We start from the raw sequence: 18,174 nt of genomic DNA, 5'->3' as shown, positions 1-18,174 counted from the left end.
AAAAAAAAAAAACTTTTCATTTTCTAAAGAGCTTCCACACAGCTATGGAATAGCTCCTAGTAAAGTCTTTGTCTGAAAATTGAAATGAAGATGTTTGAGTCAGTGATTGGTACTTAATGCATTTCTCCACACCTCACCAGTCAAGAGGGAGAAGGAGTGAAGGCATTGTTCTTAACCTGAATTCTGATCATGTTTTACTGGGTATAATCTAAAGATTTTGGAAACCGCTTGCATTTGAAAATGAATTTTCATTTGAAATGGAGATAAATGAATGCTATCCAGAACACATAAATAATAAAAATAGCACAAATAACAAAAATAAACAACAACAATAAAACCCAAAAAGAAATAGTGAGAAAAGCACAGAATGAGAAAATCTATTTTTCAAAAAAGAAAGAAACCCAAATGACTTTTAAAAATCTGAAAAGATGCTTACCACCATGAAAATACAAATTAAAGAACCAAAATAATACTGTCATCTATCAGGTTGGCAAATGCTAAAAAATTAAAAATAAAAAACTGGCATTTCTTAAAAAAAGGCAATAACATGAGGGACTAAGAACTCTTGATTGTTGGTGATGGTAGTGCAATTGGTGTGTCTTTGGAGAGAAACTTGGCAATATCCAATAAATTTGGATATACACATTAACCTATAAGTCAACAATTTCACCATTATGTTTATACTGTGGTTTTACTCATATACACCAGGAGACAACATTTACTGTAACATGAGTTTTAATTGTAAGTACTGAGTGTAGGAGAGAGTCCCAGATGGATATCAATATAATATAAAAATAAGTAGTAAGCCATTTATATAATACAGTATTATATAGTAGTGTAAAGGAGTAAAGTATATTTCCTACTTAGACACATTTCAACAACATAATATTGAGTTTAAAAAGGAAGTTACAGAATCATGTATGTGATGCTACCTCTATAAAACTCAAAAACATTCTAGCATTATTTATTACTCATGGTACACACGTGTCACAAAATGATAAAGACATGAAAAAGAAAGCATACATCAAATGCAGAGAAGGCAGGCCAGGTGTGCCGCCATCAACTCTGGATTGTTCAAGGGAGTGAAGCCCTCCACCAGAGACACTCTAGAAGACTGGGGGAGGGGGGGAAGAGAGAGAGAGAGAGAGAGAGAGAGAGAGAGAGAGAGAGAGAGAGAGAGCTCAGAACATGAGAGAATACAACCTTTCATTCATTTAAGTAACTCACCCCTTCCATCTAGTCTGCATCGAAAGGGGGAAGTAGGGAGGTTCTCGCATGATCCTGCATTATACTTTTTAATGGCTTAAAATGTTGAAAAATAACCCAGCAGTGAAGAGGCAGGGGCTGGCAGAGCGCAGCTGCCAGCAGTTATTGGACAAATTATCAATTTTAAATCTATGCCTCAGTGGCCAGAGACAGTTTAATCAAACCACTTACATTAACAACGTGATGCTCTCGGAAACAAAGGTGATCAGAAAGCAAGGGTTCTCCATCAGGACAAGCCTATGGGGCTGTTCTTCCGGGAAGCAAGGGTTCTCCATCAGGACAAGCCTACAGGACTGTTCTTCCAGAAAGCAAGAGTTCTCCATCAGGGCAAGCCTACAGGACTGTTCTTCCGGAAAAGCAATGGAGCTGAGGATTTTTGTTTACATGTTTGCTCTCAGTCCTCTTGGTAATGAAGAGACACTTTGAAAGATGACCCTGCAGCCTCACAGGGGTCATCGGTTAACACAGGGCAGTTCTGACGATGCAGGGACCAGTCCCTAAGACTACCAACACAGCGGTGAACTCAGGCAAGCCAGGGACCCATCCCGGAGACATACCTAACGGTTACATGAAATCACAAGAGATACAGTGGACGTGATGATCAGAGCCATAGTCCAAGAAAGAAATCTGAAGTCCCAAACAGAAACAGGGGAAGCGTCACGAAGTGGATCCAAAGGATTCTCAAGTACTCACACAGTGTTAAGGAGGTCAGTCCAAGTTAAGAGGCACAAAAAAAAAATTACAAAAAAGAGAGAAAAGTGTAAACAAAAGTAACATGGGTGGTTCGGATTAAATAATCGTGCAGAAAATTAATTTGATGTCTCTGTACCAGTGCCTTACTATGTGTTATTCATTAATCAGCTCCCTGTGGAATAGCAGAGATGTTTCCTTTCCAGATTTAATTCTAAATTCTTCCATCAGTTCTCTGCCATCAAAGATTTGTCTGTTTGTTCATTTCAGAATTAAACATGATCATGTTTCTAACACATCTCAAAAGAATCTGGCCTAAAACTATGTTGAGTATGTGGGAAGTGTTATAAAGGGTCAGTGTTTTTCATCGGGGAGGCTGACAACCCATAAAAACTCTTAGATAATTAACTGAGAATTTTACACGGAGACAAAACTCTAAATGCACAGGTCTGGTAGTGTAAGAACTTATGTTCACACAGAGAACTTAGAATTATTTGAGCCTAGCTGGGCTGCATGATAGATATTATCGTTTTAGCTGCCTCTCACCTCCTAATGCTTACATACAAGCAAATGTACTCGGGGCTCGGAATGTTCCCAACTGAGGTGAGCTCTCATATCCTCCCATGCATTCCATTAGATGCAGGAGTCAGTTTTCAAAAACTGAAGAGAGAAAACAACAAGCTTGAGTCAAGATACATATGGAAACGCCCCCTTTGAAAACAGTGGCCTGCTGTGGAATCCTGAGAGTGCTGCCATTGTGTTAATCAGAGAGTTCTTATCCTACACTGCAAAGTGGAGGAGTTCCAAAAGTACATTGCAAAGCTACCATGATCCAGGGGCTTTTTAGTCTCCTGATTTACAAAAGCTTTACATTTTTATTTCCAATTAACCTATCGATAGTGATGTCACTCAAATACTCCTAAGGAATATTATCTGCTCATTATAGCCAGAAAAACATGCTGCCCAATTTCATAGCTCAGCTGTTCTCATGCATGGATGGACAATCTGAATTAACTCGAACAGAAACAAGATTTTTAGACACTCGGCTACATTCCTAGTTGCAAAATTTAAGTAATTAATATGTGACTTTAAATAGTAAAAGAAGATAAATGGATAATGTTTATTTTGTGTATCATAATGATGGTGACACAGTGCTCCTCTGGCTTTCTATTTATTTAGCATTAGTACTTCAATAGAAAAATTATTATAATCAACACACTCACTGCTGATAACACTGAATATCGTGGCAATGAGTAAAGGTTCTCTGGGGAGCTGCCTTGAAATTAAACTTTTAATGAAAGACTCTATGTCCATTATGGCCATGATAATGGACCCCAGTGCCTACTATTGCCATGATTTTTCCTGCTTATGTACTCTTTGTGCACAGTTCAAATACTGCAAAAGGACATGCATGATACTGCTGGTTTGAGATTTCATGTAGTGTGTCCAGTTATCTGAAGAGAAAGGTTAAATTGATCAGGGACATTCAGAGTCATTCATTGCTGATGAGACTTATTCATAGTTACAGCTGTTCCCACTCCATATCTGCTGAATTCTCACTCATGGGATGGCCTGGGTATTAGAGCTACTTGGGACATGTGATTGTGCCTATTTTAATTATACAAAATAAAGGGTTTCATTATGACATTTTCAAACATATACTCTGATTATGTTCACCCTCATCACTCAGTCTTGTTATTTTTAAACAATAGCCCTGTCTTAGAGTTACTAATGCTGTGATGAAATACCATGACCAAAGAAACTCGGGGAAGATAGGATTCATTTGGCTTACACTTCCACATCACTGTTCACCATTGAAAGAAGTCAGGACAGGAACTCACACAGGGCAGGATCCTGGAGGCAGGAGCTGATGCAGAGGCCATGGAGAGGTGCTGCTTACTAGCTTGCTTCCCCTGGCTTGCTCAGCCTGCTTTCTTATAGAACCCAGGACCACCAGCCCAGGGATGGCACCATCCACCATGGGCTGGCATCTCCCCCACTGATCACTTGAATGAGAAAATGCCTTACAGCTGGATCCCATGGAGGCATTTTCTCAATTGAGACTCCTTCCCCTTTGGTGATTCTAGCTTGTGTCAAGTTCACACAAAATTGGCCAACACAACCCCAAAGGTAAATATTCAACCATAAGCATCTCTATTGCATCTCATTTGAGTAATGAACAGCACTGTGTCTTTCTCCCTTCCTGGAGTGCTAAAGTACCCTCAGAAGGAGTAGAGAACCTACAGTTGGCCTTGTCTCCTGACAAACTATGTGTTTTCCATTGCTTCCTACTTTTCTCTAAAGTTCAGAATACTCACTTAAAGTGAGGGAAATAAAATCCAGAGGAAAAAGTGGGCTCCTGGCCCTCCACCACTGCGTATGATTTGTGGGTGTCTTCCTGTTGCTACAGTAGAGTATCTGAGAGCTGCTATGGAAGACCAGTAATTCCTTTCTGTTCTGTGGTCTCATAAGTCCACGATGAAGGTGCCAGAATCTAGAATGGGCTCTTTTATGTGTCAGCAGGACAGAAGACAGACGTGCAAAGGGGCCAGCCCACTCTCATGGCACTTTTTATCCATCTGTTCATCAGGATAGAGCTCCCAGGACCTAAAAACCTCCCTAAGGCCCTGCCGCCAGCACTGATGGGCTGGGGATGAGTTTTCCTGCACATGAATTTGGAGGAACTCATCCCAGACCATAGCAGTGAGTAGAGAATAAGAACCATTACCAGCTGTTACCTCTCCTTGTTTACCGCCCCCCCCCATTTATTAAAAAGTCACCTTGCTCACTTGCCTGCACATATATGCACACAGACACAGAGACATGCACATGCTAAATGCTACATGAGATAATATCAACACAGCGTGCTCTCTGCTCTCTAGGGGTATAATTAGAAGTTCCATAGGCGTTTATTTCCCGGTGCTTCTCACGGGAACGATCACTGTGTCTGCCTTTAGCCACTTATGTGGGCAGACAGAGAGAGGCTAACAGCAGACAGCTGCTTCCACCTTGTGGCTGTCTCCTCAGGGAGTTGCTGGTGAAGCATGGCAGGGTTGCCTCTCATTGAAAGCTGAAGAAGATTGTGTTGGCTTCACTTGTATAACTTTTTTTACCTTCTTAAAATTGTAAGTATTAGGAATGTTTGAGGCCTTGTTTTCACAGAAGTCAAACTTTAGTTTCACCCAAAGTCAAGTATTGTGTATTTGAGAAATGTTCATGAAGCTCTTGTCTCATTCCAAGCACGTCTACCAGCAGTGGCAAAACACTAAGGCATATCCTGCCTCAAAGCACTCAGCCATGAGCACTCAACGACTCATAGTCTCCTCTATCTCCCACACACCCTCACCTCTCTTCAGCGTCTCTCTCTTCCACCAGTGGGAACTAACTAATCTTTGCCCCTTTTATAAGTAGATTTTACTCTTTATTATTTTAAAGCAATACAGTACTGCTACCAGGAGGTACAAAGACACAGTCCCACTTTCCAAGAGTTTATAATTTTGTCAGTTGAGATGTGGGAGGAATAAAGCACAAGAATCAACTCTAGAGGCTTTGATGCCCTGAGTGCTACAAGAGAGGCAAGCTACAGTGTATTGGGACCAGAGAGAAAGGAGCGGGAATCATCTCCATGATGGCCAGTGATGGCTTCATGGGGAATCTGAGTAGAGCCTTGATGAGTGGCCATGATTAAAAGATGAGATTCGAAGGTCAGGCAAAATAGCAAGAATGACAGGGTCTGCTGAAGATAATAGCCAAAGAATAAAAAATAAAAGTAAAGTAGGAAAGCTGGGAAGGACCAGAAAAGGGCCATACTGAACGGAAGAGAGGGGTGGGGACACGCTACAACAGTAGAGGCTTCTGGGTTCATAAGGAGCCACACAGCACAAAGTCTGTTCAAGGAGCATGTGATGAGATGCTGAAAGAGCGGAGACACAAAACCAGAGGCATGTTATGCAGTGGGCAGTGGTGATTTCTTGGTAGAAGTCCAAACAGTGGCCATATGGACCAAAAGAAGAGGGGAAGAAGGGGGCAGTGAAAGTGGAGGGAGACCGGAGGAGAGGAAGGACTGCTCTGGCTCTCACCGAGGAAACGGCAAGTGGCTAGAGGCTCGGGTGCCCCTGAGGTCTTAGGCGATTTCAAACAGCATTGATACTGCCGATTTTCCTACAAAGGAAAGGATGTCCTTAAAGGATGTCCGTGGTTAAAACTAAATATTACAACAGAGTAAGATTCCCAAAAAGCACCTTTCCAATGCAAGCTGGGAAAAGTAAATACCATCCGACTTTGACATCTTGCTCTTGAATTATTTCTTAAACCCCATATCTGTCATACCACTTGTCATATTCATTCACTGTTTGTGGCTCTACCCCTACTTGCATCAACTGCACCCCAAAGTCAGTTCTTCCTTTATTCCACCTTCTCATCCAAGCCTGTTTCTTTCGGTCCCTGCCCCATGCAGTGTTCTTGGGGTGATGGCTATATCGGGATTACCCAAACGCTCCTGGCCTCCAGCACATGTTAGTTTTGCTCACTAAGAAATACCAACAGAAAGAGACTGTATACATTAGTTTTGTATTCATGCTACAGTAAATGATGACAAATTTAGTGGCTGGGAACAGTGCACACTGACTACCTCACAATTCTAGTGGTCAAAACGTCCAAATTGTTTCACTGAGTTAAAAGGGAGGCATCAAGTTGGCAGCACTGGCTTCTTCAACAGGCTTCCAGGGAAAATGTTGCCTTTTCCAGCATCCTGAGCCATCTGTTTGTCTTGGCTCCTAGCCCATCCCTCCATCCTCAGATCCATCAGTTTAGCATCTTCTCCCCTCCCTGACCTCTGCTTCTATCCTTTCATCTCCCTTAGATTTTGACTCTTGAGACTTCATTGGACCCAGCCAGATATTCCAGGATAACCCATCTCACAACCCTTAAGGTTGAGCTTGAGGTAAAGCTCAGTTAGCTCAGTTGGAGAGCTCTTTTCTGATATGTGTGAAGCATTGAGTTCAGTCCCCGATAGAGGAAAAAAATGGGGCCTGGGATGTTATTCAGCAGTAGAGCACAAGGCCTCACATTTCATCCCTAGCTCTAGATAGATAGATAGATAGATAGATAGATAGATAGATAGATAGATAGATAGATAGATAGATAGAAAGATAGATAGATAGATAGATAGATAGATAGATAGATAGATAGATAGATAGATAGATAGATAGATAAGATAGATGATTGATAGATAGATAGATAGATAGATAGATAGATAGATAGATAGATAGATAGATAGATAGATAGATTCTGCAATGTCCTTTTTCCATATAAAGTAACATATTCACAGCTTCCAGGAATTCAGAAGTAGAAGTCTAGGGGGTGGGAGGTAACATGACTCCGTATTCTCTCCACACCGACACATGGCTGTTTCTCTTGTTTTGCTGCTCCCTGCAGCTGTGCTCTGGGCCTAGCAGAACTTCTCCTTTCTGCAGCTCCAACTCCAGGCAGGCAGCCTCTCTTCCATGGTCTCTTTCTTGATCCCAGTAACTTTTCTTTCCTTCCTCAGGTCTTTCAGGATTGAGGTGGCAACAGCACCAATCTGCTTACACACTGCTGCCTCCATAGCTAGTTTCATTTCCTTCCCATCCACAGTTGTATAATAGTGCCTTCGTTAAATTATTCTCAGGATTGTAGCTGACCACTGTGCCTGGCTACCCATCGTGATATACCGTTCGCATTCTAACCTACACAGCTATCATGTCAGATCTAGAATTGGCACACTCACGGAGAGTCCACACGTGTAAATGCAATATGAAAGATGGTTAGCTTCCGCAAACCAGGAATTATCATCACATGCCAAAAGAGCAGCCATTGTTCAAAGTCCAGTTGGTGATCATATCTGGAAAGCAGTATATCTGATTAGGCAAGTATGCAGAATAATACTCTGTTTTGCTTTCAGTTGCATGCAGGGGAGGGAAATGATAGCCTGCACGTAGTCTGCAGTTAAAGTTTCCTCTGTGATTTTCTTTTTGTTTATTTTTCAATCAGCTAGGCAGACAGACTTCATGACCTAACGTAAGTGATTTCTAAGCAATAGCAGACACTCAGCTGGGCTGCCGACGAGAGCCTTCCACCCCTGCTCAGGCAAATGATTTGAGATATTACCCGGTCTCTTCCCGCCTGAACAGATAAAGAGCATCTGAAAGTGGAATGGGGCTGCTTGTGTTTTTCTCCTTTGTAGAAACTATTTCTGCTTCAACAAGCTTGCCTTTAAAGTCTCTGTCTTCGCATTTATGTCTTCTGCCACACTCGTGGTGATTTCTTTGTATTAACTCGGGGTTTAAATTACCTGCCAAGCACTCAATGAGATTCTCTTCCTAAAGATTTCATCTAGAATCATAAAATCAAAATAGCATTGCTGTCCTATAAGAATGCCTGCGAGGCAGTACTTAACAACCCAAGAAGACTCTTTCCCCTCTCAGTGGTATTTCCACAGAAACAATATTTGCCCCATTCTCCACTTAACACTCCCTCAGTTAATCTGCTGCCTCCCTCCTAGGTTCATTGTGCAAAGTTTACTATTGTGTTTCTTTTTCCTCTTCTACCATGATGATGATGGTGATGATTACTACAATTAACAATAGATTGTATTTATAGATATGCTTTGTAGATTATAAGGTATGTATGTGTGCTGTGTGCTATTCAATTGGGGTCAAAGCAGGTGACATATACTATGAAACCAAAGTAAATTCTTACTGTAAACTGATTAAATCCAGTTTAAGCAAAAAGGAGCATAGAATCAAATGAAATACCTGAAAAGAGTCCCTTCCTTCAGCCAACCATGCATGCTTCTGTTAAACAATGCATATGGACATTTCCCTGTGGCTGGATTCATGCTGTTGGGAAGCTTGCAATATTAGACAGGAAGAGGAAATTCTTCTAAAGACATGCACAGGAAAGGTGCATCCATGGCTGGTGGGATCCCAGAAGCCCCTCTTGGATGATCTGGTAGCTGAGGTTGGTCTTAAGGGATGAGTAAGATGAACCTGTTTGAAATGAAGTGGGAGGGCGTCCAGGCAGACCAATGAGATGGCACCTACAGATGCTCAGAGCCCAGGAAGAGTTGACCCAAGAACAGCATAAAGCCAGGAGAGGGCGCTTCAGAAGTAGGGCGTCAACCATAAGCGAGGGTTCTGGGAGACTAAGGAGAGTTATAAACAGTCTAATAAAGCTCCCTGTGTACACGATTGGAGTCTGCAGTATTTGCCAGGGAAAATGAAAGCTTTGATGGCAAAGACCGAGTTGTCATTTAAAGGTTGACTGCTTCTACAATCAGGATGCTGAATTATCTGTAAATTTTACAATTTTTCCATTTTTAAATTTAGAGGCTTCAAAAAAGATTGAATGAGAAATGAAGGCTTTTGAGCAGAGAGCCTCGCCATTGCTGCCAGGGGCAGCCTGCTAATTAGAATGTCCAGCCCCAGCAACACTCCGCTGCAGATCAGTGCACTCAAGTCAAAGACTGAGGTTTTCTTTAACTGTGACTACATCTTTTCAAAGGGTAAACATCAAATCATAAAAGCACAGAAGATGTTATACCACCCACAGCTCATGGCAGCCCTCCGAGTTATGCAGTGGCCTGTGACTTCTTAAAGCCACTTGTGGCCCTCACCTCCATGCCCTTCTAGGCTGGTATGCACTCAGGTGTAGCCTTGATCAAGGACTCTGCACATTTGCAGGGTCATTTCATGTTTCTATTGGGATAAATTTTCTTGAGCGATATTGGAAAGTTTCTCTTTTATATGGTTACTATATCTAGGACATAATATAAAGACAGAAAGAAACTCAGTTTTCAACATATAAATTAATTGAGACAAATAAAATTCACAGTTTGAACACTCTCAAACATTTGTTTCCATTTCCAATTGGGTTCAAAGTTTTCTCCATGGAAGAACCTGCTGACTTGATGGGCTCCTGTCTCAGCATGTAACAAGAACCAGGCTACGTGCTGGGTAGCTGCAGCCTATCTAATTCAATTACAGTCTAACGAGAGGGATGGGGTGGTTAACAAAGACACTTGATGGAACCCCTTGGAAAGTATGCTCACTGCAAATGATTACTAAGTAACGTCTAACAGGGCTGGAGATGCAGCTCAGAGGTCAGTGCCCTGGTATGCCCTAGGCCTCAGACTCTGCTTCTAGCTCTTTAGACTAAATATATAAGAAGAATGACAGCAATAATCGAATGTCTAACAAAGGTCAATCATATAAACCTTCCATTGAATGTAAGAAGTCAGCCGGGACAGAAGGCTGGCTAAGAGGACTCTGCCCTTGCAGAGGACTGCTTTGGTTCCCAGAACACAGGTGTTGGCTGGCAACCACCAATTACCATAATTCCAGGGGCTCACATGCCCTGTTCTGGCCACCACAGACACCAGGCATGCACGTGGTGAACATGCAGGCAAAACACTAACGCACTTAAAATAAAAGTAAACATTTTCAGAATTTTAAAAATATATTAAAGTCACTGTCAAGTAGGAATCAGTCTGTCTCCTGCTGCAGCAGGGTGACCTGTGGCCATCAGCACCTTCTTGTTGAGTAGCTAGAAGTGAGTTGGAGCAATGAACACCCTAATTCTATCTTTTTTTTTCTCCAGCACTTTATGATGTCTTTCAAGTAAGCTCTCTTCCTCCTCAGACCTTTAGGATTTGTTTCTAACTTCCCTCTAAGAATTTGTTCAACTCACCATTATGAAAATCTCATCTGGTTTCCTACAAATACTATAGAAATAGTTACAGTTTGACTCAAGTTTCTTAAGGCAGTATTTCCAGAAAACTTGAGGTGTATGCCGAGGTGCCCAAAGCTTATGTCTCTATATCATGAGAATGAATACATTGGTTGTAACTGAAAAGCAAACCAAGCATGCATTACTCAACTCTGATTAGCTGAGGACCTACCTGTCAAGAGTAGCAGGAACGAATGACATGGAGTCAGCGGGGGAAAAGAGCCTGTAAGTGATGCGTATGATGACATTGACCTGGGACCTGAGGATATTAGCCACAAATGTGGCCCACACTCAACCTCCCTGAAGTAAGGACTTGAGGTTATCTTTTATCCATGTGTGCACTATTCTGAAGAAGCTTCTCACACTGGACTATAATCTGGGATCATTTCACTTATGACCGGCATGCAAAATAGGTGCTTGTTTTGTAGTAGTCACATAAGAGCCATTAACTGAGAACAATCTGCTACCAGCTGGGCATGGTGAGGCAGGCCTTTAATCCCACCATTCTCAGAGGCAGAGGTAGGCAGATCTCTATGAATTTGAAGCCAGCCTGGTCTATATAGAGAGCTCCACTGCATAGTGAAACCTTGTCTCAAATAAATAAATACAACTTGCTAAGCGTGTTTATGTAGATGGTCATGAAGAAGTTGAAATGAGCCTGTACTTAACATATTTCTTATAAAGACTCTACTGAGCCAAACCACATGCTTTCTAAATGACTTAGCTATATGAATGTATCCAGAACTGGGTATGGTTATGCATGCCTATAATCCCAGCACTTGGGAGACTGAAACAGGAGGATGAAGAGTTGGGAACCAGCCTGAATAACGTAGTGAGAGAAACACTATCTCAAAAACAAAAATGTGTGCACGGGCATGTGCATGCCCGCACACAGTACAGAATTTAGTTTTAAAGTTTTAACATCTGAATTACCCATCACTTAAGTTCTGAGCATTAACCTGTACTGCCTTGGCCTTCTAGTAGGAAGAGAAAAATAATCTACTCTACACAGCCTCAAGCAAGTGTAAGGATTCGGTAATAACTTTGTTAAAGAAAATTCCACCACGATATAGGACCTGGAGTAGATGGGGAGAAATGTGGGACATAACAGGGTATGCTATGTGGAAAGACGCATCTCAGCCTGCCTTGCCCAAAGACATAGCTTTGCTCAAAGGTTGCTAGTTGCCCCAAGGGGACCACAGATAATATTTCTGAACCCCTTGGCTAATTTTCTAAATTTGATATTTCTTCAACCTATACAAAGCCCCAGGCCACACATGGGTCCTGAATCACCTCTACCCAGATTAATCTTTTTTCTTTCCATTTCCCTCTCCATCCCTCCTCTCCTTCCCTCCTCCCCTCCTTTCCTCCTCCCCTCCATCCCTCCTTCCCTCCATCCCTCTTTCCCTCCTTCCCTGCCCTTCTTGCCCACTCTACAGTATTTTAAAAATTCCTTAAGGACTCTTGGCAACCTTTGAAGCTTCATTTTAGTCACATATCTCAGCTTCTACAGTTCTACAGTAGGAAGAATGTAGAAAGATAACACAGACACTGTGGGTCATTTTCTTCATCCTGAAAGACTGGGTTTCATATTAATTTCCCATCTCATAGAACAGGAAATGATGCTTTGGGGGTGTACACTAGAAGTTGAAGTGAAATTGGATAAGATCAGAAAGTAATGAGAGACCTTCTCCCGCCAACAAGTCCATCTTTCTATACAGAGGATGAAAATGAAGGAAGTCACATCCCACGTTTATTTAGAGAGTTCCAGTTAAAATTACACATAACCCTGAATTGGAATGACAATGGGAATTCCGCCTTTCTGTCATACATACTGGCACAGGGAAAGGCAGGAATCTCCATGCTGAGGCTGGACTGTTTCTTACTGTTGACCTAGCTCCAAATGAGCTGGTATCCAGAACACTCTGTATAACTATGAACAGACGTGATTCCATTCTATTACCTAAACACTTCCACCCCTAAGGAATTTTTTTCTAAATTTAGTAATATCTTAGTGTATTCCCAGACTCTTGTCTAGGTTTGATCTGAGGGTCTATCCTCAAACGAGGCACTAGAAACAGTCCATTCACAAGCACAGATTGTGCCGCATTCCAGTTACCTAGTTCAAGGGCTCCAGTTCCCTCCCTCCTTAGCCCAGCATCTCTGTCCCCAAGACCTCCTCGTGCTGGTGCCATCGCAGGGTGCAAGCAATTAAAGAAGCAAACAATTAAAAAGCAGGAAAGAAGTGTTCCCAGAAATCTTAGGGAGTCCCAGCAAAGCTATCACATGACACTGGAGAAACTGGGGATCCCCCTTTAGGCCTTGGGCTCATTAATGAGAGAATTTAAGAACAAACTCAAATGCAAGAGAATAAAAGAATGGACTCAAGCAAAGCCCGAGGACGAATCATTAGAGTTTAAAGGGAACTCTGGGGCAGGTGAGGTGTGGGTCTCACACTGCCTGGAGGAGGGAAATAAAAGCAAGAACTGGCATAGAGGTCTGCTACAGGTGGAGAAGGAAACTTTAGGGAAAAAGCAAGGAAGCTCCGAGTGTAGAGTTCTGACAGTATCCAAAAGAAAAGTACGGAAGGAAAAGAAAAGAGGAGGATGAAATGAGTCATGCCTTTCTAAGGAAAGCCCACAGAGCCAGCCGAGCCTTCCCTGGAGAGGTCTCCAAGGTTTCCTGACCTGAGGGAAGGAGACAAGGGTGTGCCTTGCTCACTTGGTGGATCATGTGACAGCCCTCCGCTCAACCTCCCATCTTTCCACTCCACTCAGGGAAGCATCACCTACCAGCTGGCTTCCATCAATTTACTCCCTGTTTAACGGGCTCAGTGCCCAGCTGGTGCCTTAAAAAAAAAAACCCTACATTCCACCAAACTCTGAACATTCCTGAGAAACAGAATGCTCTCCATTGTTGGGGTCTTGCATATGATGCTCTCTCTGTCTACAATGTGTGGTTCCGCCTTCGTCTGGGCAGCTTCTCTTGACACTTCACAACTCAGCTGACATTTTGCCACCACCAAGCAGTCCTGACAGCCGCTATACACCATTCTGGGCTCAATGTCCCTCCTTCTGCTCCCTTAGTACTTTATGGATGCAAGTGCCATAGCCAAGATACAGTGAAAATTTACTGTCATCTTTGCACACTTTCTTCTTCAACCAGACAAGAACGTATTGCAAATAGAAACTGTAACATTTGACTCCATGTCACCAGTGGACTCTCTGGCACATAACAAGTGTTCATTAAAAACTGTTTACTGAGTGAAGACACTCAGAGTCTTGGAGGAAATATAGTTACAAACAGAGGGAGAGGTGTAACTGATGAACAGCCTGGAAACTTTTTTTGAGAAGGTTGACATGTTTGAGGAAGATACCCCAGAAGAGACAACACTTAGGCTGGTCTTGGAAGATGCAGGCCTGTGAGAAAGAGGTGGAGAGAATCTTGATACCTCAGTCAGTATAGCATTCCTTCCGTCGGAAGAGTGACTGTGATGAGAACTGGGACAGCAAGTGGCTGGAGAACGTTGTACTGACCCAGGTACAGCCCAGCATTGAGTTGGTACACAATTGGATGCATAAGAGAGTCGGAACAGGTGCAGAGAAGCTACATTTTTTAAAAGGAGTCTGAGAGCTGGAGAGATGGCTCAGCACTTAAGAGCACTTACTGCTCTTGCAGAGGGCCATACTTTAGTACCCAATACCCATGCCAGGCACTCACAACCACCTGTACCTCCAGCTCCAGGGGATCCAATGCTCTCTTCTGGCTTCCACAGATACCACATACACATGGCACATACATACATACATACATACAAAATAAAATAATCATAACTTTTACTTTTAAGGAGTGCTGCATGACCCCACACTTCTGACTTGCAGGAATGGTGGTACCTATAAATGTGGCAAAGCTGGGGATGTAGCTTCACACTACTGCCCCCCTCCCAGCAGCCTATGGTTCCCCCTCAACCCTGTAAGGATCTTGACTCAAGCTAACCCAGGATTCTTGGCTTCAGAAAAGAATTTCAGAATGAGCCATTATGAAACAGAGTTGGGGGTTTTAAAAATAGACAGGTACTCAGGTGAAGCATGATGCACACCTGAGAGTATAGGCACAAGCTTCTAGAGAAGCGCGGCCATTTATTAAAAGGCATTTTTGGCATAGATTTTAAGCAAGGGGATTAAGAGGGAGATGCTCAAAGAAAAATTAAAACATACTGAAGTGTGGGTGTGGTGTTCTCAAGGGAAAGTCTCAATTACATGTCTTAGCAGTTGATATATACCATTTTGGTGGCTCTCAAATTACATCTCAAAGGACTTCCAAGAAATATCCTTTCTTCTTTTCTCTTTTGGCAAGCGAGATAATAGGGCAGCTCCAGATGTGCATTTGATGGGATTATAATCTGACAAGGTAAAGCCAGGAGCCACTAGGGTTGCACAGGGCATTAGGATGTATGTTTAGCTATAAATGGGACTCCAGGAGAGATTCCCAGAAAAGCATAGGTTTACAGCTAGGAGGAAAGAGAGGCCTTAAGTAAACTTTGATTGTATTAGAATTCTTACTTTCCAGCTGGCAAAAAACTTCAGCCAGACTCCAGGGTCTTTTTTCTTCCTCTGTCCCCATAATTTCCCCTCCTGCCTAAGGACAGGGGAATCCCAATCCTTAAAGGCTAGACAGCAGCAGAGAATCTGCTTTGGGGGAAGTTGGTGGCGCATCCACTGCTGAGATATCTGCTGGCTGTCCAGGAGAAGGTGTCCATGAGTTGGACATGAGTTGAGGCATGCAGAAGAAAGAGCAAGGAGACTTTCTCTGTGTGACTTAGCCCTTAGTGTTCCATAATTTAATACTGTGCCTGTAGTGTGGGTGAAGACTCCTTGAGTTCTTCTAAATGTTCCCACTTTCACTAGTAATTTAGATGCATAGCCCCCTCACAAGCCACTTGACTCCAGGACATAGCTCTTCCTTCATAGGAAAAGTGACAGTTAAGGAAAACATGAAGAGAGAATGTCTTAGTCAGGGTTACTACTGCTGTGATGAAACACCATGACTAAAGAAACTTGGGGAAGAAAGGGTTTATTTGATTTATACTTCCATATCATAATTCATCATCAAAGGAAATCAGGACAGGAACTCAAACAGGGCAGGAACCTGGAGGCAGGAGCTAATGTAGAGACCATGGAGGGGTACTGATTACTGGCTTACTCCTCAGGGATTGCTCAGTCTGCTTTCTTATAGAGCCCAGCACTACCAGCCCAGGGATGGCCCCACCCACAGTGGGCTATACCCTCCCCATCAATCACTAATGAAGAAAATGCCCTGCAACAGGATCTTGTGGAAGCTTTTTCTCAATTGAGGTTCCCTCCTTTCAGATGACGCTAGCTTGTGTCAAGTTGACATATACTGGCCAGCACAGTGACAGTAACCTTTAGTCCTGTCTTCTGAGTTATTCTGTGTAATATGGATGCCACAGAAATGATACCATCCTCTTCCACTGCCCCAAACCCATGCCTCTAGAGGCCACCAAGCGCATGAAGGGAAATCCTTATTGTCATTATATTGGAAAGGGTATGGGCCTCTGGATGAATCCTCTTTAGACAGAGATGCCATTTCCTGTTAAGTGTGTTGGGGTTCTTACTGCAGTGCCCTGTTGCCATGGTGATAGCAACTACCTGTTCCTCTGTCCAATCCACCTGACTGTAACTCTTGGTTCTCTATGCTTTATAGATATCAATTAAGATGAGATCTTCTCTGTTTAAGAAACCATCTACAATAAATTTTTGCAAAACAACTCATTGTATTTTCCCTGACTAATTTGTCTTAAGTAATTTGCCCTGAAACTCAATATATTTTAATTCAAAGGCCCATGACAATAATGATCCTCTGGGAGTTACATGGTATGTTTGTAGTTGAAACTCTTTGTATCCTAACATCTATTCACAAAAGCTAAATGGGAATTGCTTATGGAGCACAGGCGTTTTTTGACAAATCCAGAGGAAATAATGCTTCATCAAACAGCTTCTGGCAACCAGGTGTGAGCATGGAAAAGATTTCACAAGAGCATTAGTCATGTGCAGAGACTAGAGGGTTTCATTTGTAATTCAAGGGACAGTGACAGAGAACTCGTCATCGAACTGGAATATCAGCTAACTGATGTTTACTGTGAAGGCAGTACTGCAATAGCACCCAGAGAAATTTAAATGACGCATAGCAAATATTCTCAGAGAAGCACAAAAACTAATCATTCCTTCCAATGTGCTAAACAGATACTGCACAAAGCCAAAGCCTGATGATGTGTTCAGTGAAAAAGCCTTAGAATATTTACTTCTCCATTCAAACAAAGCTGCCAGAATATTTTGAATTGTAATATCAGACCTATTTTCCAATTTCTTTTAATGCCCAGTTTTTTAACTGAGGCCACTGCCATCCTAGCTAATGATGAGTGGCGCGGCCTCTGATGAAGTTCGTCGGATTCAGGGTGCAGCTATGACGAGCCTTTTCTGAGAGGCAGTCAAGCAGCTCGGTGCTCTTTAGAAATGGGGTGATACTTGAACAGTGGGAACTACACACCACCTTTGCCTGACTTCACTTTTCTGTAATTGACAGGTAGGAGATCAAATCATTGAAATCAACGGGGAAAGCACCCGGGACATGACACACGCCAGAGCAATAGAACTCATCAAGTCCGGAGGAAGAAGAGTGAGGCTGCTGCTGAAGCGAGGCACGGGACAAGTCCCGGAGTATGGTGCGTTTCACGTTTCCATCCAGCTGTGTTCTGCTTTTCCGTGTGTTACAAATGTGCAGGCTTTCTTTTTGGTATATAAAAACGCACCTGTCCTCTATTGCTACCAGGATAGGTATTTACTATCGGGAGATGGATAAGCACACATGTCGACTTAAGCCCAAGATATATGTGTGCAAGCCCTTTCTTCAGCTGGTGAAACTAGGAAATGTTTGAAATATTGAAGGTGTGAGCTTCCAGGGCATCTCTGAGTGTGCAGGGAGAGCCAGCACCACTTGTATGTGGGACCCTTTCTAATTAGACTGATAGTGCTCTGTTCATTTGAGACTGCAGTAATTTACCAGTTTTTCTCTAAAATCACACATGCTTTAGACAATCCTATAGGATTACTAAATTGGGCCAGGGGATGAGTCAGAGCCAATCTTCAGGGTGTAAAATTTAAAATGCTAACTTCAGCTCATTCGGTGGCTGCTTTTCCCTGACATTTAGAGATTGTTCAAAAAATTCATTCCTATGCTGTTTTTATATGCTTTTGAGGAAGATTTTCATTATTTTTTTTTTGATAAAACAAAGCATTTAATTGGGAGCTTGCTTAGAGTTCCAGAGGGTCCATTATCATCATGGCAGGTGGGAGGGGCATAGCAAGAGCCTGGTGCCACTCAGGGCACTGGAGCAGTAGCTAAGAGCTACGTCCTGATCTGCAAACAGAGAGA

The 18,174-nt window shown here is 42.6% G+C and overlaps 1 protein-coding gene across 11 annotated transcripts in view; it reads left to right on the top strand.

The window, feature by feature from the left end:
- The window catches only part of Magi2 (membrane associated guanylate kinase, WW and PDZ domain containing 2), a 1,438,220-nt gene that overhangs the window by 1,371,194 nt on the left and 48,852 nt on the right, over positions 1-18,174 (top strand). For all 11 annotated transcript variants that reach the window (XM_052720134.1, XM_052720125.1, XM_052720126.1 and 8 more), the window contains one exon: positions 17,326-17,464. In XM_052720134.1, the coding sequence (XP_052576094.1) occupies positions 17,326-17,464 (139 nt within the window). The remainder of the gene's footprint in view (positions 1-17,325; positions 17,465-18,174) is intronic.

Source organism: Peromyscus californicus, unplaced genomic scaffold, assembly GCF_007827085.1.
Source record: "Peromyscus californicus insignis strain IS unplaced genomic scaffold, ASM782708v3 Scaffold_6__1_contigs__length_162567912, whole genome shotgun sequence".
NCBI classification, from domain to species: Eukaryota; Metazoa; Chordata; class Mammalia; order Rodentia; family Cricetidae; genus Peromyscus; species Peromyscus californicus.
This window is presented reverse-complemented; position numbering and strand designations above follow the sequence as displayed.